At 44.9% G+C, this 21,552-nt stretch overlaps 2 protein-coding genes across 5 annotated transcripts in view; one reads left to right on the top strand and one right to left on the bottom strand.

Annotated features, from left to right (window-relative positions):
* Positions 1-615: 615 nt before the first annotated feature.
* Positions 616-8,056, bottom strand: TAP1 (transporter 1, ATP binding cassette subfamily B member). Of its 2 annotated transcripts, none has more exons than XM_023725721.1 (11): positions 7,259-8,056; positions 6,661-6,775; positions 6,398-6,528; positions 5,535-5,620; positions 4,791-4,988; positions 3,886-4,014; positions 3,539-3,727; positions 2,854-3,027; positions 2,452-2,614; positions 2,041-2,177; positions 616-1,230 (listed from the first exon to the last, which is right to left on the bottom strand). In XM_023725721.1, exons 1-11 carry the CDS (start codon positions 7,854-7,856, stop codon positions 1,018-1,020), a joined length of 2,133 nt encoding a protein of 710 aa, XP_023581489.1. In that variant the 5' UTR covers positions 7,857-8,056; the 3' UTR covers positions 616-1,017. The 2 variants fall into 2 exon arrangements, with proteins under 2 accessions (XP_023581489.1, XP_004391038.1); XM_004390981.2 differs by having other exon boundaries at positions 5,415-5,620; positions 7,259-7,856.
* A 342-nt stretch (positions 8,057-8,398) lies between these two features.
* The window catches only part of PSMB9 (proteasome 20S subunit beta 9), a 28,238-nt gene continuing 15,084 nt past the window's right edge, over positions 8,399-21,552 (top strand). Inside the window, exons 1-7 of one of the 3 annotated variants that reach the window (XM_023725723.1) lie at positions 8,422-8,527; positions 9,909-10,034; positions 10,346-10,413; positions 11,186-11,317; positions 12,431-12,560; positions 12,808-12,949; positions 13,502-13,672. In XM_023725723.1, the coding sequence (XP_023581491.1) occupies positions 10,355-10,413; positions 11,186-11,317; positions 12,431-12,560; positions 12,808-12,949; positions 13,502-13,629 (591 nt within the window). In that variant the 5' untranslated portion in view covers positions 8,422-8,527; positions 9,909-10,034; positions 10,346-10,354 and the 3' untranslated portion in view covers positions 13,630-13,672. Of the gene's footprint in view, positions 8,528-9,908; positions 10,035-10,345; positions 10,414-11,185; positions 11,318-12,430; positions 12,561-12,807; positions 12,950-13,501; positions 13,680-21,552 lie in introns of those variants that run through there. The other 2 variants (XM_004390980.2, XM_023725722.1) reach the window with 2 other exon arrangements.

The following is a 21,552-nucleotide window of genomic DNA, read 5'->3' as shown; positions in this document are numbered from 1 at the left end:
ACCCCATCCGCACCCCGTTCAACGATCTCCCTAACCTGCAGCCACCCACAAGAACAGGCCCCTTCGGCCCTTTCCTCCTTGGGTAATTCTTACTTGGCTGAGCACTACTGAGTTAACGCCTCTAAACTCCGCCTCTCCTTACAACCTGTGTGGGCCTAATCTGCCCAGCAACTGTTAACGTCACAAGACTCTGGCCCTACCCGAATGGAAGGTGTACGAAACAACCACGCCTCCTACTCTGAGATTACCCCAGCAGGTGCTGTTATTTCCGAGCTGGGTGAGCCCTTCACAGAAGAACTGGAGCGCGCGAGGTGGTGAAGAAGGGTGAGGCCTCGCTCTCCCCCTATCCTCCACCTCAGAAAGTCCATGGTTCTGAGCTGCAGCTGCTGGTACCGTGGAGGGCTCTGTCTGGGCTCTTGCTAGTCATGGTTGTCGGGGGGAGGCGGGTGGTGGCAGTGGGAGCCACAGGAAATAGAAAACTTAAGGGAGAAGATGGTGCATTTAGGGCTGTGAAACATGGAAGATGCTAGAGGAGGGAGACAGGAGGACCCTGAAAAGTGTGCTGCAAAAGCTGTTGAGCTATTAGGTGTACCAGAAACACACTAGAAACCACTGTACAAAATACCCATTTTATTATAAATATCAAGAATCCACAGTTCAGAGGTCAACATAATGCCTTTGATTGTATTAGAAAGGAGCTGATTTCCCCTTTCTGCATATTCTCAATATTTCTCATTTCCAGAGTGCTATCCACACCTGGCTCTAAACCCAGTGACACTAAGGAGTTATAACCACTATGGTCATGGCATTATCAAGAGGGACTCGGAGAGAAAAATTCTGCTCATGGCAGAATTTCAGGCATCATCAAGGTTACATGTTAGGAAGTAACTCCTAGAAGCAGCTGCCTACCCTACCAGTGATAAGATCTTTGTTCCTAAATTCTCCACCAGGAAGAGGAGAAGAAAAGAAACAAAAAAAAAAAACGGGGGTGGGGAGCGTGCAGGTCCAAGAAGTCTCTCATTCTGGAGCATCTGGCCCCTCAGGGGCCTGCACCATGGCCCAGTAGCGTCCGCCATTCTCCATGAGCTGCTGGTGGGTTCTTGCCTCTGAGATGGTACCCTCTTCCAGAAAGAGGATTTGGTTAGCCCGCTGCACCAAGCTTAGACGCTGAGTGATGAGAAGCACAGACCGAGAGAACCGATGGGGGCTATCATACAGGAGCTGCTCCACCTGAGAAAAGACGTAGATTCTGTCAGAGCTGCGGGCCACTCCCAAGGAAGACAGCTGTGTTTCAAGGGCTGGGACAGACCTCAGCAGAACCACTGCCACCTCTGCCAACAAACCCCGAGAAGACTTGAAGATTCCTGTTCTGAGTGCTTCTCTGTCAAATCTTTGTGTTAAGGAATAATTTCATGAGGTGGCAAAAATGGGACAAAAGTAAGAAAGTTCTACAGTGAAACCCATAGGAGATGAGTGAAGGCTACTGAATAGTCTCTCCTCTACTCATGAACTGGGAATTTTTATATTCTGTTTTAAGGAAATACAATTTAGTGGTAAAGAGCATGAGGATTTAAGTCAAGCAGACCTGAATTTTGATCTAGGTTCTGCTGCTCAGCTGCTGTATGAGCTTGAAATGGTTATTCAACCTTTCTCAGCCTCCATTTTGCCATCTGTGTAATGAGGATAACAACATCTAGATCACAAGGGTTTATGATGAATACAGGGGTGAAGTAGTATATGTAAAGGGCCTAGTACCATATCTGGCACTTACTAAAAGCTCAGTTAATTTTAGTTAATATTATTAGGATGGCCTTTTCTTATGCTTGGCTTCAGAGATTCAACATCAGTAGATAGTCTCTTTTAACTTGTTCTAGGTGTCTTGAGGAGAGGCTATAGGAACTGGGTGATGTGGAGAAGCTAAAGGGGCTGAGAAAATTGCAAGGACTGGTTTGGATAATTTATGATGTTAGTATGACTAACATGGGATGAGTAAAGGAAGAAAGACTGGGTAGGATATAGGCATTAAGCTGACTCTCTCACCCGTGACTGATTGTCTGCATCCAGGGCGCTGGTGGCATCATCCAGGATGAGTACGCGTGGTTTCCGGATCAATGCTCGGGCCAAGGCCACTGCCTGTCGCTGACCCCCTGATAACTGGCCCCCAGCCTCGCCTACCTCTGCAGAGACAAGAGCCAAGGTGACAGCTGAATAACTACATGTGTGTACAAGTGCAACTGTGTGCGTGCACACACACACACAAAGGACCAACAGATGCATCTAAATAGGGGAGGTTTTGGGAAGATGAATGGAGTTCTGAGAATGAAGGAACCATAGGTACAGGATCTTGTTGGAACTTCAAATTGATGTCACTGGGGCAGAAGGAATTAAAGAATGAAAGCAAGACTGTTGGGGTTTCAGTTATTTGGGTAGTGAGATGAATGGAGACAGTACCTGTGTTGTAGCCCTGAGGGAGTACAGATATGAAACTATGGGCTCCAGACTCCTTTGCAGCAGCTGTGATTTCTTCCATATCTGGCTCCTGGGTCATACCATAGGCAATATTTTCTCGAAAACTTCTTCCAAATATCTGTGGCTCTTGTCCCACTGCAGCCACCTGGGATGAAATACGATAAATATTCAGAACAAGGAATACAGGTGAATTTTTATCTTGGGATGCAAGACTCAAAATCTTTATTGAGATCATATTACAACATCACACACCCTCTCTCCGGATGACACCCTATCACCACCCAAGGTTTTCTACCATTCACTAATCCTCCTTTCAGAATACTCAGTGAGAATGGTCTTCTTACTTGATGCTCTCCATTCCCCTTATGCCACCTTCTTACTCACTTGTTTGTGCAGATAGCGGTGCTCATACTGGGGAAGTGGCTTCCCATCCAGCAGCAGCTGGCCCCCTGTGGGCTGGTACAAATTCTGCAGCAGGGCAGCCACTGTGCTCTTCCCAGACCCGTTGGTCCCCACCAGTGCAGTCACCTCACCAGGACTAAGGGTGAACGTCAGCCCCTGAAGACCAGAGAGTCACACAACAAGAGACAGACTGAAGCCCTTAACTTTGGGAATATCATTGTCTTGTTACATAGCATGATGTCTTACCCCAGAGAAGAAAGGAGAAAAATGGGAAAATATAACAACCCTCCAAAGAATAGAGATACAAGATGAAGCAAAGACTCAGCACCACTATGCCACACACTTGATGTCAGATACCACCAGAGAACAGAAAAAAATCACATTCCGCCATGAAAAGAAAAAGGAAAGATGGAAAAATGGAGACACAGATTTTGCTGCAGCAATTCCTTGAGATGCTAGAGCCTTCTCCCTGAGAGTTTCCTCTTCTATTCTTGGAAGCCCAAACTGGTTCTTGTGTTTGGGGAAGCTTTGTAAAGCAGATGATACTTATCTTAGCCTTTGAAGGGTTAGGAAGGATCTGCGCTTGGTAGGCTGAGGACTGGAAGAAAATTTAGGATGGTAGAGTTGAGAGTAGGGATGATGGGATACAGGCATTGGTAAGTTGTACCTTCAGCACTGGAACATCTGGCTGGGTTGGGTAGGCAAAGGAGACATCCTGGAACTGGACATAGCCTTCCAAGTTTAAGGAAGCCAAAGGACCGCTGGCTGGGCAGCAAGGGGTCCGGTCCAGGTATTCAAATATTTTCTCTGAGGAGCCCACAGCCTTCTGTACACTAGGGTAGGTGTTGAGCAGAACCTGGAGGGGAGATATGAATAATGATAAGGAGGTGGGGAGGCCTCATCTGCTTGCCAAGGTTATGTGATATAAGAAGGATAAATGGAAGGAAAGGAACACAGTTGGTATTGCGATGGGGGAAGGGAAAGCACTGGGGAGTGAAACTGGAGGGACCTCACCTCAATAGCTGTGGTGAACTGGATCTGGTAGAGAACAAATGCAACAAGGTTCCCACTGCTTACAGTCCCGCTTGTCACCAGCTGCCCACCGATGTACAGGATTCCCACCTTCAGCAACATCCCTGAGATCTGTGGATAAACCACAAAGAAAAGGGATTAGGGGAGCAAGATTCAAGAGGGGACATAAAGAATCAAAGACCTTAGCAACAAGGAGATATAAAGTCCCCTTCTCCCAAGTAACAGCAGCCACTCAATAGGTAGAAAGGAAGAATGAATCAGAGACCCTATGGAGTCATTGTCATCATCACCATTATCACCTATGTTTGGGTAGCATTTCACTCTTCACAAAAGGCTTTCGTGAACTTGATGTCATCCGATACTCCGATCAAGGCCCCTATAAAGAAGGTCATTATCACCCCTATTTTTTAAAGTGAGGAAACAGCCTCAGAGAAGGTAAGTTACTTGCCCATGGCCACAGAGCTAGTAAATGGCAACACTGAGACAAGAACTTTTGATTCCTGGTCTAGTTCTCTTTCCATTACATCACAGATGCCCCTCATCCCTGAGTCTCTCCTGACTCTCACTAGCACATTCACACCATTCCAACATGAAGCGAGCCCAGGTGCAGGGATTTATGGCTCCCTGAGCTTCCCTTGAGAAGCAAAGCAAGGCTCAAGAACTGAAGACACAACTCCCTAAAAAAGGGATTGGGAGGATTTTGCATACCATAGTGAAAGAAGTTATCTAGAATCCCTAAAAAGAGGGAGGGGGTTAAGGACATTGAGTAGGATAATTGAGCATCAGGTTCCCAGTAGAGAAAGAGTTGGGAGCAAGGTCATGGGAAAGAGAATGGAGTTGAGGCATCTCAGGGACAAAGGAATGGGCATTCATTTCCAGGTGCTCACACTGGTGGTCCAGTAGGTGACTGCATAAGCCAGTGCCTCTTGCTTGTTGAGTGTCTTCATTTCCTGTAGCTTTTGCCTAAACCTCCGGTCCTCACCCTCCTCGTTGGCAAAGCTCCGGACTGTAGGCATAGCTGACAGGGCCTCAATGGCCACCTGGCTAGACTCTGCCAGAGATTTCTGCACACGTACTGCCAGCAACTGTGGATACATGAAAAGGAGATGTCACACAGGGTTAGAAAGCCATCAGGGACTCCAGTACCTGAGTTACCTGGTTGGAGATTAAAAGTAAGAAGGGGCCGAAAGGTAAGTGAGAAAAGAATAGGACACAGGCATACCCCCTTGACACTAGATAGATACAAGGGAGAGGCGATAACTTAGAAGGGGCTGCGGGTCATATTCTTAAAGACATGTTGGGGGCAGAAGTTAGAAAAGAAGACACAGGGACTAGGAAGATCAACAATGAGCAATCTAGGAACATAAACTGCAGGGACAAGGAGTTCCATGAAGATGGAGAATCAGTGAGGGTACCAGGAAAGTTGTACTCAAAGAAATCTGAGAGAAACTGAGTCTTCCAAGTCTGGAAGACAAAGGGTCCATGTGGTTGAGCCAACTTTCTGAACATACCTGCTCCCATTTTCCCAGCTTCTTAGGCAGAAGGAAAAGCAGAGGCAGGGTGACCAGGGTGACCATGGTGAGGGTCAGGGACTCCCAGAGCATGAGCCCCAAGAGACACAGCCCACGTACCAGGTACCACATCAACAGGTTCAGCTTCTCACTCAGAGACTCACTCAGGGTGGATGTGTCTTCTGTTACCCGAGATGTGATGGCACCTGCCAGAGGTTGGGGAGAAGAGTGTGGAATGAATAAGATGGGTTCCAATTGATGAGAGGGACTAATACCAATCCAGGGTGCCAGGAGTAGGGGTGACAACATGGTATTTTAAGGAGGCTGGGGCAAACAAGGTCATATAGAAGTATGGGGACATTTGGGAATCTCAATGCAGGGAAAAATGAGTATTAGAGCTGAAAAGCTTGGCTAAAGACCTTCATTTTAACCATGAGGAATTTGACGCCCATGTAAATTTCTATTTCTCTGAAAGATTTCTGTTCCTTAAAGAACTTGTATATCCCATGATATACACACAGGCAGAAAGGGTTTAAGCTGGTTGTATAATGGAGATGGAAAGGAAGAGACGGTGTCTATAGCCAGCACTGCATTGGGAATCAAGAGACTGGGGTTCTTCCCCCAAGCTTCTCTCAATCCATTAGGTGACCATGCAATTTTCAGCATTTTGAGTCTAGCGCTCAGTTTCCTTCTCTGGAAAGTTTGGCATTAAGACTCCAAAATTTCCTGGTTTGAAATTCCATAGTTTTTATCTAATGATATACAGGGATAGATTTATGGGAAAATCCTGAATGGAAAAACTACATTTTATAGAAGGTAAAAAGAACAATTTTTGTTCAGGCTGTAGGTATACCAAGTATAAGAAATAACAATGTATGTGTAAAAACAAGAGACAGAGAGAGATATCAAAATTATAAGTAAAAGAGGATGTATGGGGATATAAAGACTATATGAATCTATAATGAAAGAGTTTTGTGAGAAACCTGTTTGGTTCTGTTGGAAAAACTCTGTCTCTTGGCGGAGAACAGCCTGAAACACATCCCCTTGCAGGCGGCTGTGCATGTGGCCCATGGTACTGCCATAGATCCCATCACCCAGGAATTCCAGCACTGCACTAGAGAGAAAGGAAGAAAAAGGGTCAGGGTGAGTGTTGAGGGGATGGAGAGAGAAGGTCCCAGGTATCCCCACAGACAACTCCTTATTTCTCTAGAATGGAATCTCAGCCTTCCATCCTCAGCCCCCAGACCTGGCTATGGTGAGAAGGGACATAAAAGTTATGTTTCGGGTAAAGGTAGGAGCTGCCCCATCTTGTAGAACCCAGTCAGCAAGGCGGCCAGTGAAGAACGGAATGGCCATCTCCCCTGGAGTGGAAAAGGAGAACTCGGTCAGTCACAAATATTAAGTCTAAGCATGTCACCTCCAACCAGACAGCCCCCCATAACATTCTCTTCCACCCTCACCATTATCCTTGAGGGCAGGGGCAGAAAGAAGACACTGGGGCCAGGATTCCACACCTGAATAAGAGGCTCTGCAACTCACAACCCAAGACCTTTCAGGAGTTTAAATAGGAAGCCTCGAGAATCATGGGGTAAAATGCCCTCTTGTTAGAGATGAGGATACTGCTACCCCAGAGAAAAAGACTTGCCCACGGTGGCCGAGCAAAGTAATGTCTGGGGCAGGACTGGAGTCCATCTAATGTTCTTTCCTCTACACTGGAGTGGTCTCCCCAAGACCCAAGCTAGGTCGCCTTCCACCTCATCCACACTTCCCAGAACCAACACTACCCTGCTCCACCGACCTAATTCCTGCCTTATCCCCTTGCGTGCTACCCTCTGCCCCCTTACCGAGACAGGAGAAGATCAACAGGACCAGAACCAGCGGGTAACGGCGTATCTCCGGGCCTATGCAGCGTAGTAGTCGAGTAACCACATCTCCAGAACCCCCCTGTCCGCCGTGCACCCACAGGCTCTCGAGTTTGTGCCATAGGACCGCTGCGGGAAGCACCGCTATGTAGCTGAGGACGAGGGCGTCCGGGCGACTTGCCCAATGCAGCAGTTTGGTGCTGTCACTGTTCCTGGGGACGCCCCACGAGCCCAGTTCTCGAAACAAGGCAAGTCCCGGCAGGGCCAAGCCCAGTGCCGCCGCCAGCGGCTCCAAAGCAGCCAGCCAGCCCTGGCCTTGTGCGCTTTCGCTCTTGGAGTCGGCCGTGGCCCTGAGGACCCCGCGGGCCCCCAGCCACAGCACTGCCCAGCGGCCCAGGCCCACTGCCCAGACCTGGAGCAGCGGTGGCACCGTGGGCGCCAGCAAGAAGACTATGCCGGGCAGCGCTCGCCAGAGCAGCACCCAGTCCACAAGAAGCAGCACCGTCGCCCCCAGCCACGCGCCGCAAGTTCGGGGGAGGAGGAGGCACCCGTAAGGAGCAGGGGACCCTGAACTGGCCATTGGCGCGCAGGCGCTGCTCCGGGTCCTGTCCCGGCCCGGATTCTCCGATGTCCCCGCTGGGTCAAATTCTGTCGGAGCCTTTAACCGAGCCGGCGCTGGGACTGCTGGCTGGAGGAGGGAGTGGGACAGGCCAGGGCGGGGCTCCCAGAAAGCCCGGGGAACCGGCTGAGCCTGCGAACTCTGGCGAGAAGAGCTGCGGTTTAGGGGAAAAGGGAAATCGAAAGCGGCCGCCGGCTCGCTTGGTCCGCCCAGTTCCAAACGCGGCCCGCCCAGACTATTTTGGGAGCAGGCATTGAAATCAGTTCTGGGGTTCTGCGGAGCAGCCCTAGTGCCCCATCTTCACGCATACCCTTCCCTCGCCTCCCGACTTGTCCAGCGTAATCCCCTTTCCAGGACTTCCCCACTCCCGTTTCATTCTGGGCTCTTTCGTCACCTGTCTCCGGGCAGATCTGCCCCGCACGGGTTAGCAACCCGCGGGAAGCCTTACCGCGAGGACACCGGCGCCCTCTGGCGGGCAGAAGGAAGGGGCGGGGCTGTAGACTACGCGCCGCGAGCTGGCCCCAGTCAGAAACTAGGGCCCCAGGCAGCGCGGAGCACGACACCAGGCCGGGATGCTGCGCAGGGGAGCACCAGCCGGGGACCTCCCCGGGGCCGGAGAAGTCCACACCGGGGTAATGAATCTGGGCTTGAGGGCTAGCAGAGGGATGAAGGAGGTAGATCCGCAGGAGACCCTGAAAGCGACGAGGAGCGAATGAGAAGACTAATAGAAGTGTGAGGATGCGGGTTGTAGCAGCAGTGCTTGCACCTTCGCAGTGAACATAGGGTGTCTCTCTTCCAAAGGAGGTCACCTAGGGGGTCGCGAAGGGACGGGGCTTGTGGAGGGGAGGGTGCTTTGGCTCTTAGCTGGACCCGTCAAGGGGAAGCGGCTCTAAAGCGCTTTCGCTTTCACTCTTACCTAGATAGGGGGCTGATTAAATCAAGAGAGCGGTGGGACGGTACAAAGAGATAGAGAAATGGTGTCCTGAGTGAAGCTGGGCAACATTTGGGAGAAGGGAATATAGGCACTGATTGAGAAGGGTCAACTCATCACACAGAACTTTGATACTCTGGCCCCTGAGTAACTCATAGACTGACTATGGAGGGGTGGGGACGGGTTCCGTGTGAGCCAGTGGTGCTCTTTCCTAGCTTGGCCTAGGAAGGTTCCTGCTTGCCCAAGGTGCTGCCACGCTCCCTTGCCTGTGTCTTCCCTGCCCACTCCTACATGCCTGCTGGGGGACTTTGCCCAGGCTTAGCGCCTAGGACAGATGACAGCCCCAAGGCTGGCTAGCTTCTGCTCCCAGACTATTGCCACCACTCTTGGTTTGGAAGCAGGTCTGTTATAGAGTAATAACCTCTAGCATGGGATTGTTGCTATCCTCTGGCACTTCTATTTATGGCAAATCTGTAGTCAGAAAGCACCTTCAGGTCAATATCCCTGAGGGCCCGAGTAACTATGAGGCGGTGAGAAAAGTAACAGATAGGCCGTTTACAAGTTAGAAAATCTTCCCTTATTGTCAAATGAGCAGTGAAAAGTAGAAATCAGAAGAAGCTATAGGAGTTAGACCTGGGTTAACAGCTCTCCTATTAATTCTGCATAACCTTGGATAAGTCACTTGCCTTCTCTATGACTCAGTTTCCGCATTTGAACCAAACGATCTCAGCAGGAGTAGAGCAAGGGTAACTTTATCCTCCTTCACTCTTCATTCTTCTCTTGACCTGGAAAAGCCAAGTGAAACTCCCCAGTGATAGCCTTTCTTGGTGCAGACCTCCCGTGACTACTTAAGAAATCTGCTTACTCCTGATTAGAAACTCCTTAAGCAAAACTTTTATTTTAAACTCTCTCAAACGTTCTTTGCTGCTTTCCTCCTTCCCTGACTTGGCTCTGCTAACCAGTGGCCAGTGTTTTCCATTGTTCAGTAAACTGAAAGTGCTCACTCCTGACTAAGTAGGGTTGTGGGGTGGAAGATTTGCACCCCTGTCCTGAAAATCTGACATTCTTTCCAAAATTCATAGTAACTTGCTCTGTGTTCGGCCTGTACCTCATCTGCACACACTGGAGCGTGCAGTAAGTCCATTTGATGGAGATAATTCACTCGTGGGGCTGCTTCACGTACATTCATATGAGCCTTTTCCTCAAAGGTAATACTTCCACCTCTAGGAGCCTTACTCCCCCCCCCTTTAGAGTGGAGAGGATTCCACTTAAGGAAGTTGGGGTTTAGGGATGCACTTCTTTCTGTGTTGTGCCACAGCCAGGCTGTGACATTCCCCTGCAACCAAGAGAAAGCAGAAAGGGAGAAAAAAAAATCCCTGTACTGGGAGTCAGCTCTGGCCTGAATTACTTTGTGACCTTGAGGCAGTCATTTCTCATCTCTGGGAGTGTTTCCTCATCTGTAGCATGTGGGAATCAAAGCTCTCCCTGCTCTCATACTCCACTCTGTGTGTCTCTGCAGACAACCATCATGGCAGTGGAGTTTGATGGGGGCGTCGTTGTAGGTTCTGATTCCCGGGTGTCTGCAGGGTGAGTACCAGTCCATGAAGGTGTATGGATTTGGAAGGAAACAAATGGCCCCGAATATGCATTTTTCTTACTCATTCGTGAAAAGACTGACAGACTAGAGCTTTGGGGGAAATGGAGTTGACCTTTCAGGAAGGAGAGGCCACAATAATAAGATATTGAGGGGGTGGTTGGGTCTCTCAAATCTTAGAGCAGGATCTGGGATCTGAACACTTATGTGGCCTGTCCTGGCAGTGAACAGGGATTGATATAAAGGAATAGGGTCTGAGATGAGGTCAGCCCTCCTTCCATCTGTGTTTAGGGATAGAAGAGACGGTTCTGTCAAGCTGATATTCTGGTTTCTCATTTATCACGTGTTGAACTAATTTTGCCTCTTCCCTACACCTGGTCACAGTTTCTTCACACGCAAAATGAATTCATGGGATTAGATCAATATTGCTTACGTTGTATTCCATAGAGCACTAAATGCCCTCAAGATGGTTAATAGCAAAGAAAAATTGATCAGAGGACTATCTTTCTTAACTTCATAACTAAATATTTTTTGTTCTGTTATAAATTTTATCCTGAAAATAAATCTAATTTTGATTAATACTTGCAGTAATTCATTTATCTATGAGATTGTTATTTCTTTTTTCTTTCTGCTTTAATCCAAGCATTAAATTTCATGCACTCTATGGCTGTTCTCTTGTCAAATAAACTTGACAAACACTGAGTAATTCACCTCAAACATTTCTGCCAACTCTAACTTTGATGACTGTTTACTCCTTCTTGGCAGAGAGGCAGTGGTGAACCGAGTGTTTGACAAGCTGGCCCCCCTACACCAACGCATCTACTGTGCGCTCTCCGGGTCAGCTGCTGATGCCCAGGCTGTGGCAGACATGGCCGCCTACCAGCTGGAGCTCCATGGGTACGCATCTCCACTGGCACTGGGGTCCTGACTCCACACCCCCTAGAACTCCTCCAACCTGCAAACCCCTGTACTGTGTCCTGTTCCAGGAGTACTGCATTGGGAAGTGAAAATTTTTTGTTTTGGTTCCAACTTTTATTAGCCTTTAACTGGCACTTGAATCTCTCTAAGCCAGTTTCTGTATCTATAAAGTGGGAATAATAGTACCTACCCTATCCTTCAGGGCTAGGCTCTTTTGTCACCTGTCTCTGGACAGATCTGCCCCACACAGGTTCGTGTCCCAAAGCAAAGCCTTACCCAGAGGACTTGGGTGCCCCCTAATGGGCATGAGGAAGGGGTGGGGCTCCACACCCGGTCCCTTGAAACACTCAGTCCTGTACCACTGTCTGCCTTTTCACGTGCGTGAGTCTTGTCTCGTACCCACATTGTGTGTGTGGAGGCTTCCATAATGCCCAGCACGTTCCTTGGCACTTAGGAAGCTGTTCCCAGGTACTGGAGTAATTGTATGAAACAAACATGATTATTTTGAGAATCAAATGATATATGTGGAAGCAGTTTGAAAACTGTAAACTGCTGCACTAATATAAATAATAAGGAAGAAAATGATGTGGCCCCACCATAATATCAAGCAAAGTTCTTTCCAATTGCCAACGAGTCAGCTCCGACTCATGGCAACCCCACATGTGTCAGAGTAGAACTGTGCCCCATAGAGTTTTCAATGGCTGATCTTTCAAAAGCAGATCACCAGGCCTTTCTTCCAAGTCACCTGGGTGAATTCAAACCATCAACCTTTCTGCTTGTAGTCAAGTGCTTAACCATTTGTACCACCCAGGCAAAGTTACTGTATGGGAAGTCAAGGTCATTGGGGCAGAAGCGCAGCTTATCTGGCTTTACCCCCAAGGGTGGGGTCCTTGCAGACAAAAGGAGTTATGTGATTGGAGGGTGGGGGTGGTCAATTGAACACTTCTTACCAATTGGTGGCATGAAACTTAAGCCTGAGTTTGAACTATTGCATCTATAGGTCTTAGGTCACTTGGCAAGGATAGTAGTAATGGCACAGGAGGTGGAACTTCAGGAAATTATATCAACTCCTATTCCTAACAATTTCTTTAGGATGGAACTAGAAGAACCTCCTCTTGTTCTGGCTGCTGCACACGTGGTGAGGAATATCAGCTATAAATACCGGGAGGACCTGTCTGCACATCTCATGGTAGCTGGCTGGGACCAACGTGAAGGGGGCCAAGTGAGTCCCTCCCAACCCACTTCCTCTCTTGGGGTTCCACACTTCCCGATAGAGGGAGATGGAGGTTGTATGTCATTCAAGCAATGAGTTCCAAAGACATTGCCCCTAAAAACATAGTGCAGAGTCTGAACTGTTGGGGTATGAGGTACTGGGCCTTCATTGCAGAATAGGGAGACCACCTGTTTGTCTCAGTGAGAAGAAGGAGTGGATGCTTCTTTAGTCTGACCTGAGGATGTCCCCCCACTAGGTATATGGAACTCTGGGGGGAATGCTGACTCGACAGCCTTTTGCCATTGGTGGCTCCGGCAGCACTTACATCTACGGTTATGTGGACGCAGCATACAAACCAGGGATGTCCCCTGAGGAGTGCAGGCGCTTCACCACAGACGGTAATTGACCAAGTGGAGGGGAACCTGGGAGGGTTTTTTAAACATGGGAAGGAAATGGATTGTGAGGATCAGGAAGAGGAATACGTGGGTGATCATTTAATATCCCAGCTGGGACACTTTTGAGTGTAGAAGTGGGCAGGACAAATGCTGAACTAGATGGGACTTCAGGAAAACAGCCATAAGCCAGGACTGTCCTGAGTAAACCAAATTAGGATGTATGCTCACCATAAGAACCAGTGGTGTGCTAACACTGGCTTGGGCCAGCTCACAACAGATGATTCGTAAATATTAAGGGATTTTTTGAGTTGCCTGTTAAACTGTTGATAACTGGACATCGAGCATGGTGGGGGTAGTTACACCATAGACATTGGCAGAGGCTGTAAATCAAGGCTTTTTTTCTAAATGGTTTCCCAGCACACGACTAAGTATGCCCTTCTGGGAGATAGGTTTTGAAGTCTGAAAGTGGTAGGACATGTGGACAAGGGAGGAAGGAAAAGACTTTTGAAGCTAAGCCATTCTCTCTCCCTCTCTCCAACTTGAAACTCTCTGCAGCTATCGCTCTGGCCATGAGCCGTGATGGCTCCAGTGGGGGTGTCATCTACCTGGTCACTCTCACAGCCGCTGGTGTGGATCATCGAGTAATCTTGGGCAATGAGCTGCCGAAATTTTATGATGAGTGAATCTTCCTCAGGCTTCCCTTCCTTATTTTGTAATAAACTCTCTGGGACCAGAACCTGGTATGATCAACTGGAAATGGGTGCTCAGGGAGATGAAGCTTAGTGGAGGGGGGCCTCTTCCCTCCCCGATGCCAGCACATTCTTTTTATTCTTTTGTCCCCAGGCCTTTCCCAGAGGAAATTGGGGGGAACTACACTAGAACTAGCCCTATACATGACAGGCCACCATGTACTGAGCAAGTTTGAAATATTAGAAGCAATAAAATCTCATTCTGATGTCTGAGGGATGAGGGTGCAAGTGAAGGGTTGAGACTCATTTCTTTACTGCTAAGACTGGGCAGATAAGACAACGACACACGTGAGAATTAGCTAAGAGTGCCAGCGAACTCACATGTGAAAGAATTCCTTTCATAATTCCTAAATATTTTGGGGACACTTGTAAATTTCAAATTAAGAATAACAGGAACCAGAAAAAAGCTACATTCATTGAGTCAGACATTGACTTTATAAACGTTATCTCTTTGAACCCAAACAAAAAAACCCTAGGTAGGTACTATTATTATTTCTATTTAAAGACAGATGGAGCCCTGGTGGGGCAGTGGTTAAGTGCTACAGCTGCTAACCAAAAAAGGTGGGCAGCTCGAATCCACCAGCCGCTCCTTGGAAACCCTTTGCGGAAGTTCTACTCTGTCCTATAGGGTCACTATGAGTTGGAATTGACTTGGCGGAAATGGATTTGTTTTGGTTTTTTTAAGTACAGAGTGAAGACTTAGAAAGATTAAGCCACTTGACTAGATCACACAGCAAGTTCAGAAGATAGGCTTTAGTTTTACTATATGCCTTTCCTCTCTTGTTGTTGTTGTTAGTTGCCGAAAAGTCAGTTTTGACTCATGGCGACCCCGTATGTATCAGAGTAGAACTGTGCTCCATAGGGTTTTCAAGACTGTGACTTTTCAGAAGCAGATCACTAGGCCTGTCTTCCAAGGCACCTTTGGGTGAGTTTGAACTGCCAGTCTTTCAGCTAGTAGTCGAGTGTTTAATTATTAACACCACCCAGGGATTCCTGCCCTTCCCCTACCACTAAACAGATAGTCCCTGACTTACAACGTGTTTGAGTTACAACAAACTGCACTTTGGCCATCCATTTTTGGTTTTTGTACATCTTATTGTTAGTAATATGTACTACATACAATGTTGCAGCACATTTGCTGATGTCATCATTCTCAGATGTAATCTTTCCAACTCCTAAAGATAAATGAAGATGGGATTTATAAAGATACTGATAACAAAAGGCAATAATAATGAAAACTTTTAAAAAAAAAAAAAGGAGGTATTCATCAGAACCAACTTATGGTAGAGTCATTGGAATGGAACCCCGTCGTAAGTTGGGGACTATCTGTATAAAGTTTCCCATTTGCTCAAGCTCCATATATTATCTCCCCCTTGCAATCTGCACTAAATAGCCCAGCCTTCTCTGACCTGAAGAGAACTGATTCAGTACTTAAAAGCAGTGCTCCACACCCAGGTCCTTGAAACAGCCAGTCCCATCTCACTCTTTGCCCTTTCGTGTGCTTGAGTCTTGTCTACAGTCAGACTGCGTATATGGAGGCTCCCATAATATCCAGCATGTTCCCTGGCATTTAGGATGTTGTTCCCAGGTGCTTGGATAATTGTATTAAACAAAGCTGAGTTCTGGACCTATTTTTGTCATGTCCTTGCTGAGTGACAAGACAAATTATTCCCTTTCTGTAAGCTATCATTTCCTCTTATCTTAAATGAAGGTTTTGAGTGATCGTTGAATTGTTGACTTTACAGCTCCGATATTTAATGCTATTTTGCTTAGAAAACCTGTTGCTGTCGAGTGGATTCTGACTCATAGCGATCCTATAGGACAGAGCAGAACTGCCCCATAGGGTTTCCAAGGAGTGGCTGGTGAATTTGAACAGCCGACCTTTTGGTTAGCAGCCAAGCTCTTAACCACTATGCCACCACGGCTCCATTTTGCTTATAAGTGAGCAGTTAAGAGATACATTCAACAGAAATACTAATAAGCCACCCAGGAAGCTTCTGTCTGCTTTTTGGATCTCCAGCTAAACATATAAATCCAAAGTACTCTAAAACAACCATACACCCTTGGGAGTGTGTGTTTGGTTTGGGGAAAAAAAATCTAAAATTACTAGTACCTCAAGTTTTTTAGAAGCAAGGATGGCAAAACTTCATCTCACATACTTTGGACATGTTATCAGGAGGCACCAGTCCCTGGAGAAGGACATCATGCTTGGTAAAGTAGAGGGTCAGAGAAAAAGAGGAAGACCCTCAACGAGATGGATTGTCACAGTGGCTAGAACAATGGGCTCAAGCATAACAATTGTGAGGATGGCGCAGCACCGGGCACTGTTTTATTCTGTTGTACAGAGGGTTGCCATGAGTCAGAACCGACTCAATGGCACTTAACAACGAGTTGTTTTTAGCCATGATGTTTAATTTAAAAATAATCATTTGAACCTATCTCTCGCACCGATCACAACTAGAAACTCTGGCCAGAATTCAAAAAGCAAGTAGTCGAAGATTCTGAAAAGTAAACAAAAGCAAGTGAATTGTGAAGAGAGTCAAAACTTGGACAAGCAACCCTCCTGGGGGTGGTTTTTAATTTTTTTTCCCTCTGTCATGGGTTCGCCCTGAAGTGAGTCCTCAGTAGCAGAGCTGCACTGCAGTGGCAGCACAAGTGCTGTATCTCCAGGTGAGACACCATCTTCACGGCCAGAGGAACGGAGAAAAGGGCGCCCAAGGGCAGGAGAATGGGAGGAGGGAGTCTTCAAAAGGGAAGGGCTGGTGAAGGGGGTCCCCTAATTCTACGCATGAACCCTCATGAATCATCCCCGAGCTGAACATGAGTGGGACAACCCTAAGCAGCACAGCAAAGACTGTGAGAACTGAACTAAGATTTAAACCTTTTTAAATTAGAAGGCTTAATTTTTCTTTTTTGGTGAAATAACTATGTCTCCCGAATGTCATGAGGAAAGATAATTAAAAGATAAGATAGTTTTAATTTTAAAATGTTTATTTATACCTTCATTCCAAAAAGGGTTTGTAGCAGCTTAAAAGACAGAATTGAAAAAGAAAAAGAAAGAAGGGTGTAGAAATTGGGGCAAAGGGGAAATAAGATTAAGAAAATAAGCGAAGCTAAGGGGTAAAACCAATATACAACATGAATACCTTCTAAAAAAGGCGGAGAGGGCAATGTGCTGGAGCCATTTTATACTGGCTAGAGAGAGCAGATTGTAAAATAGTCAACAATTTTCCAAGCCACTTGTTAACCGTTGACAGCTTGATATTGATCATGGTGGAAGTATTTATACTACAGAAATCAACAATGCTACCAGTCAAGGCTTTTTATTTTTTCACTGGAGAGCCAGTTTAACAGCACACCAATTTATCAGTCAGCGGCAAAGTAGTTACAAGCTTGGCTGCTAACCAAAAGGTCGGCAGTTTGAATCCACCAGCCGCTCTTTGGAAACCCTACGGGACAGTTCTACTCTGTCCTGTAGGGTTGCTATGAGTTAGAATCGACCAGACGGCAACGGATTTGGTTTAGAGATAGGTAATAAACAATTATCTCTGAGCTACAAAATAGTGAAAGCAAAGAAGGAAATAAATTATGTAGAAGACTCATTTAAAAAAAAAACATTGCTATAGCGTCAACTCCGACTCATGGTGACCCCATGTGTTTCAGAGTAGAACTGCCGTCCGCAGGATTTTCAATGGCTGTAATCTTTACAGAAGTAGATCTCCAGGCCTTTCTTCCTTGGTGCTGCTGGGTGGATTTGAACTGCCAACCTTTTGGTTAGTAGTCAGTTGAGAGCGAACCATTTGCACCACCCAGGGACCTAGAAGACTCATAGGATTAATAATTTTGTTTAAAGCCAACAAATAAGCGATATATATATATTTTTTTCAAGGCACACAAAACATTCATTAAAATAGAATATGCATTAAGCCATAAAAGAAACTTCAGTAAATTCCAAAGTATCAATATCTTAGAAACTATTTTCTGCAATCATACTAAAATAAAATTAAAACTTGATAACAAAAGGGATACCCAAAACTCTCATGATTTGTAGTATAACAAAATATTGATAAATAACGTAAGGACTTAAAAGACAACCATAAAAGATATTAATTCACTTAAAATCAGGTGATAATGTTACATATCAAATTTTGTGGCACATAGCTGAAGCAGTACTTAGAATCTTATGGCTTCAAATACACTTATTAGAACAAGAAGGGTTAAAAGAATGACCTAAAAATTCACTTCAAAAATTTGGAAAAAGAGCAATTGAACAAACCTAGAGAAATAAGAAGGAAGGAAATTAGAAAGCAAAGATAGAAAGCAATGAAATAGAGAACAAAAACTACATGAAAAAAGGGGGAAAAAATTAAGTAAAAATTCACAAAACAAAAAGTTGCTTCTTAAAAAAATATTTGTAAGATATTCAGACTTAGAACAAGACTGGTCCTGAATAAAGAGGAGAGAAAATGGGTAAACAAAATACAGAATTAAGTAAGAAGGATAGCTACAGATACAACAGATTTAAAATATAGTAACAGATATTATGAACAAGTATATGCTAATAAACTTAAAAACCTAGATGAGATAGACAAATTCATAGAAAAAATTTAGCCTACCAAAATTAGCACAAGAAATACGAAACTCAACTAGGAAAACATTGTTATGGCTGTTAGTTGCCATCAAGTTGATTCCAACTCACGGAGACCCCATGTATGCAGAGTAGAACCGCTCCATAGGGTTTTCAAGGCTGTGACCTTGCAGAAGCAGATCACCAGGACTGTCTTCCGAGGCACCACTGGGTGAGTTTGAATCGCCAACCTTTCAGCTCATAGTTGAACGCTTAACGGTTTGTGCCACCCAGAGACTCCCTAGGAAAAATTAGTGAGTTGGATAATGTCCAGCGTTGTTGAGGAAATACAGAGATGAAGGAAGCCTCCTGCAGTGCTAGGGAAAACATAGACCGGTGCAGCCATTCTGAAGATTTCATGATACTTAATAAAATCAAGTGTACGAATACCCTATGCGCCAACATTTCCACTCCTGGGAATATACTCCAAGTGTCATATAGGTCCATAAGAAGACTTGTACAAGGATGTTCTTTCTAAGATTATTTGTGGTGTCAGGAAGGTGGAGGCAATCTATCAGAGGTAGAGAGAGTAGAGAAAATATTGTGAACATATACCCTGGAGTCCTATGCAGAAGTTAAAAGATGTGAATTAAATGTACACAAAGTAATGTGGCCAGATCTTTGAAACAAAAGATTTGAGAGAAACAAACAACACCTAAACCACTCACTTAAAATAAAAAATATAGACACATAAAACAGCACACGTTTTACAAGAATACAAGTAACATAAAGATACATATAAAACACATTAGAATGGTTGCCTTTAGTGAGGGAATGGGAAGCGGATAAAAAGGAATAAATAATAACAAACACAAGAGAGGATTTTATACAATGATGACAAGGTACCATGAACTGAAGACTATAATTAATGCCACCATTTGCCCCTGGTTAAAACTGAAAGGGGGAAAGAAAAAACAAAAGACACGGTCAATGAATTTATTTAAAAAAAAAAATCATAGTTTTAGCAGCAATTTTTTCTTTATTTCCATGACAAATACCAGATAATCTCCCAGTTTTTTCCATTCAACTAAATAAACAGGGAATATAATTAAAGCATTCAACTGAAGATCAGAACTTAGAAGATCCTTAGATTCTTTTGGGAGTTTGTTGGTGGTACTGCAGTTGCAGCATCTCTCCCTGATACATTTGTATTATTTTTTTAATTCTAAATCTTTTATAATCTATTTTATGTAACAAACTAGAATATGTGGATTATCTTTGATCCTCCTTACCAAATTCTTAACTCTGCTGTCACCTGCTGGCTACGGGCAGGCATTGTAAGAAGAAAATTTTAAAAACTCCTTTGGGCTTATTCAGAAGCACTGGGAGTTGGTTCAGCAATACTCAACTTTATTGGAACCGACAATGTTTATGACAGAGTTACACGTGTTTACAAACATGTGTCAGATGGAGTATATGCTCTCAGAAAAACAGAGATAAAGTGTGGAGATTCGATTTTATCTAAACCGTGTTGACATGTGTATCAGTAAGGGTTCTCCAGAGAAACAGAATCAACAGAGAGAAAGATTGCTTTTTAAGGAATTGGTTAATGCAGTTGTGGGGGCTGGCAAGTCCAGAATCTATAGGGCAGGCCAGCTGGCTGAAAACTCAGGCAAGAGTAACTATTGCAGTCCTGAGTCCTAAATCAGTAGGGCAAACAACATGCTGGGAACTCAAGCAGGATTTCTGTTACAGTCTCTAGGCAAAATTCCTTCTTCTCTGGGACACCCCAGTTTTTCCCTTAAGGCCTTCAACTGATTAGATAATCCCACCCACATTATTGAGGGTAATTTTCCTTTACTTAAAATCAACTGCTTGTAAATGTTAACCACATCTACAAAATACCTTCACAGCAACATCTAGACTAATGTTTGACCAAACAACAGTGGAACCATAACAGTGCCCAGATGACACATAAAATTAACCATCACAACATGGAAGACGGTAGCTTTCCCTTGGAAATATCCTCCCGTTGGTTCATGGTGAAATTCAAGATGAATGTGGCAGGAGTGTTGAGAAAGGAAATGCATTCAGTACTAGCCAGTTACGATAGCTAAATCATCAGTGGAGTGAGAATTGATCTCACATCAAAAGTAATGTGAGACAAGGTTTTAGATGAGGATCAGGATAGGTGACAGACAAATGCTGGATGATTCAGTTGAGGTTTTTGGTCCTACCTTTGTAGGCTGGCAGCTCCTGACTGCCCTAGAGAGAACCCAAAGAAAAAAGAATAAATTATTGGCTAAACGATAAAGAAAGAATATCGTGAGTACTGTGCATCTTTAAAAGAAATCATCTACATGAGACCAAATGGTAAACAATTACTCTAAAGCCAAGATGAAAGGGTAAGGAGACAGGGAAACCAGATTACTGGAAACAAAACATCCAGAATGGAATTAATAAGAATGTTGACACATTGTGAAAAATGTAACCAATGTCACTGGACAATTTGTGTAGTAATCGTTAAATGGGGACCTAATTTACTGTGTAAACTTTCACCAAAAACACAGCAAAATATTATTTTTAAAAAAGAATAAATTAAAATCTTTTAATCTGAGACATGAAAGAAAAAGTTTAAAGGTATCTATAGTAGTTTTAAAGGATACCTTAAAGGATACTCTCCTATCACCCAGCACAGACATACAAGAATATCAAACTTAGGATCTCATGATAAGCATGGTGCAGTTGCAGAACTGTTAATTGCATAACCCCATAAGGCCTCTCCTGTAAGGCAAGGCCACTGGCTGGGAAAGACTGAGGCCCTGAGGCATGAAATGGGGACATGCGAGTAGACACAGTGAAGTCTGAGAACTATAAACCACCAAATGCCTCTGAACATCCTGGCTGGAAAAGGCGGACCCGTTGTATTAGTTACCTAGTGCTGCATAACAAATAATGCCAAAATTTAGCAGCTTAAAATAATGAACGTTTTCTATTGGCCATTATTGGGACAATAAAAGACGTTTGAATATATACTGTGTATTTGATAATATTGTATCAATTTTAAGTGTCTTGAGGGTAATGATAGTAATGTGGCTACATAAGAGAATGTCCTTGTTCTTAAAATGTACATGCCAAACTAGGGGTCCATGTCATGTCTACAGATTACTTTCAAATGGTTTGACAAAATAGTTCTTCCAAAATAAAATGAATAAATAAAATGTAGCATACTCATACAATGCAATACTTTATAAGCAATGAAAAAGAATGAAATACTGATACATGCAACA

The sequence above is a fragment of the Trichechus manatus genome, unplaced genomic scaffold (assembly GCF_000243295.1).
Source record: "Trichechus manatus latirostris isolate Lorelei unplaced genomic scaffold, TriManLat1.0 scaffold00382, whole genome shotgun sequence".
Lineage (NCBI taxonomy): Eukaryota > Metazoa > Chordata > Mammalia > Sirenia > Trichechidae > Trichechus > Trichechus manatus.
The sequence above is the reverse complement of the archived record's forward strand: the minus strand, read 5'-3'. Positions and strand labels throughout refer to the sequence as shown.

What these genes read in the sequence shown, in the direction of transcription:
- TAP1 (XM_004390981.2), bottom strand. Translation starts at nt 7,856, where the DNA reads ATGGCCAGTTCAGGGTCCCCTGCTCCTTACGGGTGCCTCCTCCTCCCC. An exon ending in TTTCCAACAGAACCAAACAG is followed by an intron (nt 5,621 to 6,397) that starts GTTTCTCACAAA and finishes AACCTCTGGCAG; the next exon opens with GTGCCATCACATCTCGGGTA. An exon ending in TCACCTACTGGACCACCAGT is followed by an intron (nt 4,015 to 4,790) that starts GTGAGCACCTGG and finishes GTTTATCCACAG; the next exon opens with ATCTCAGGGATGTTGCTGAA.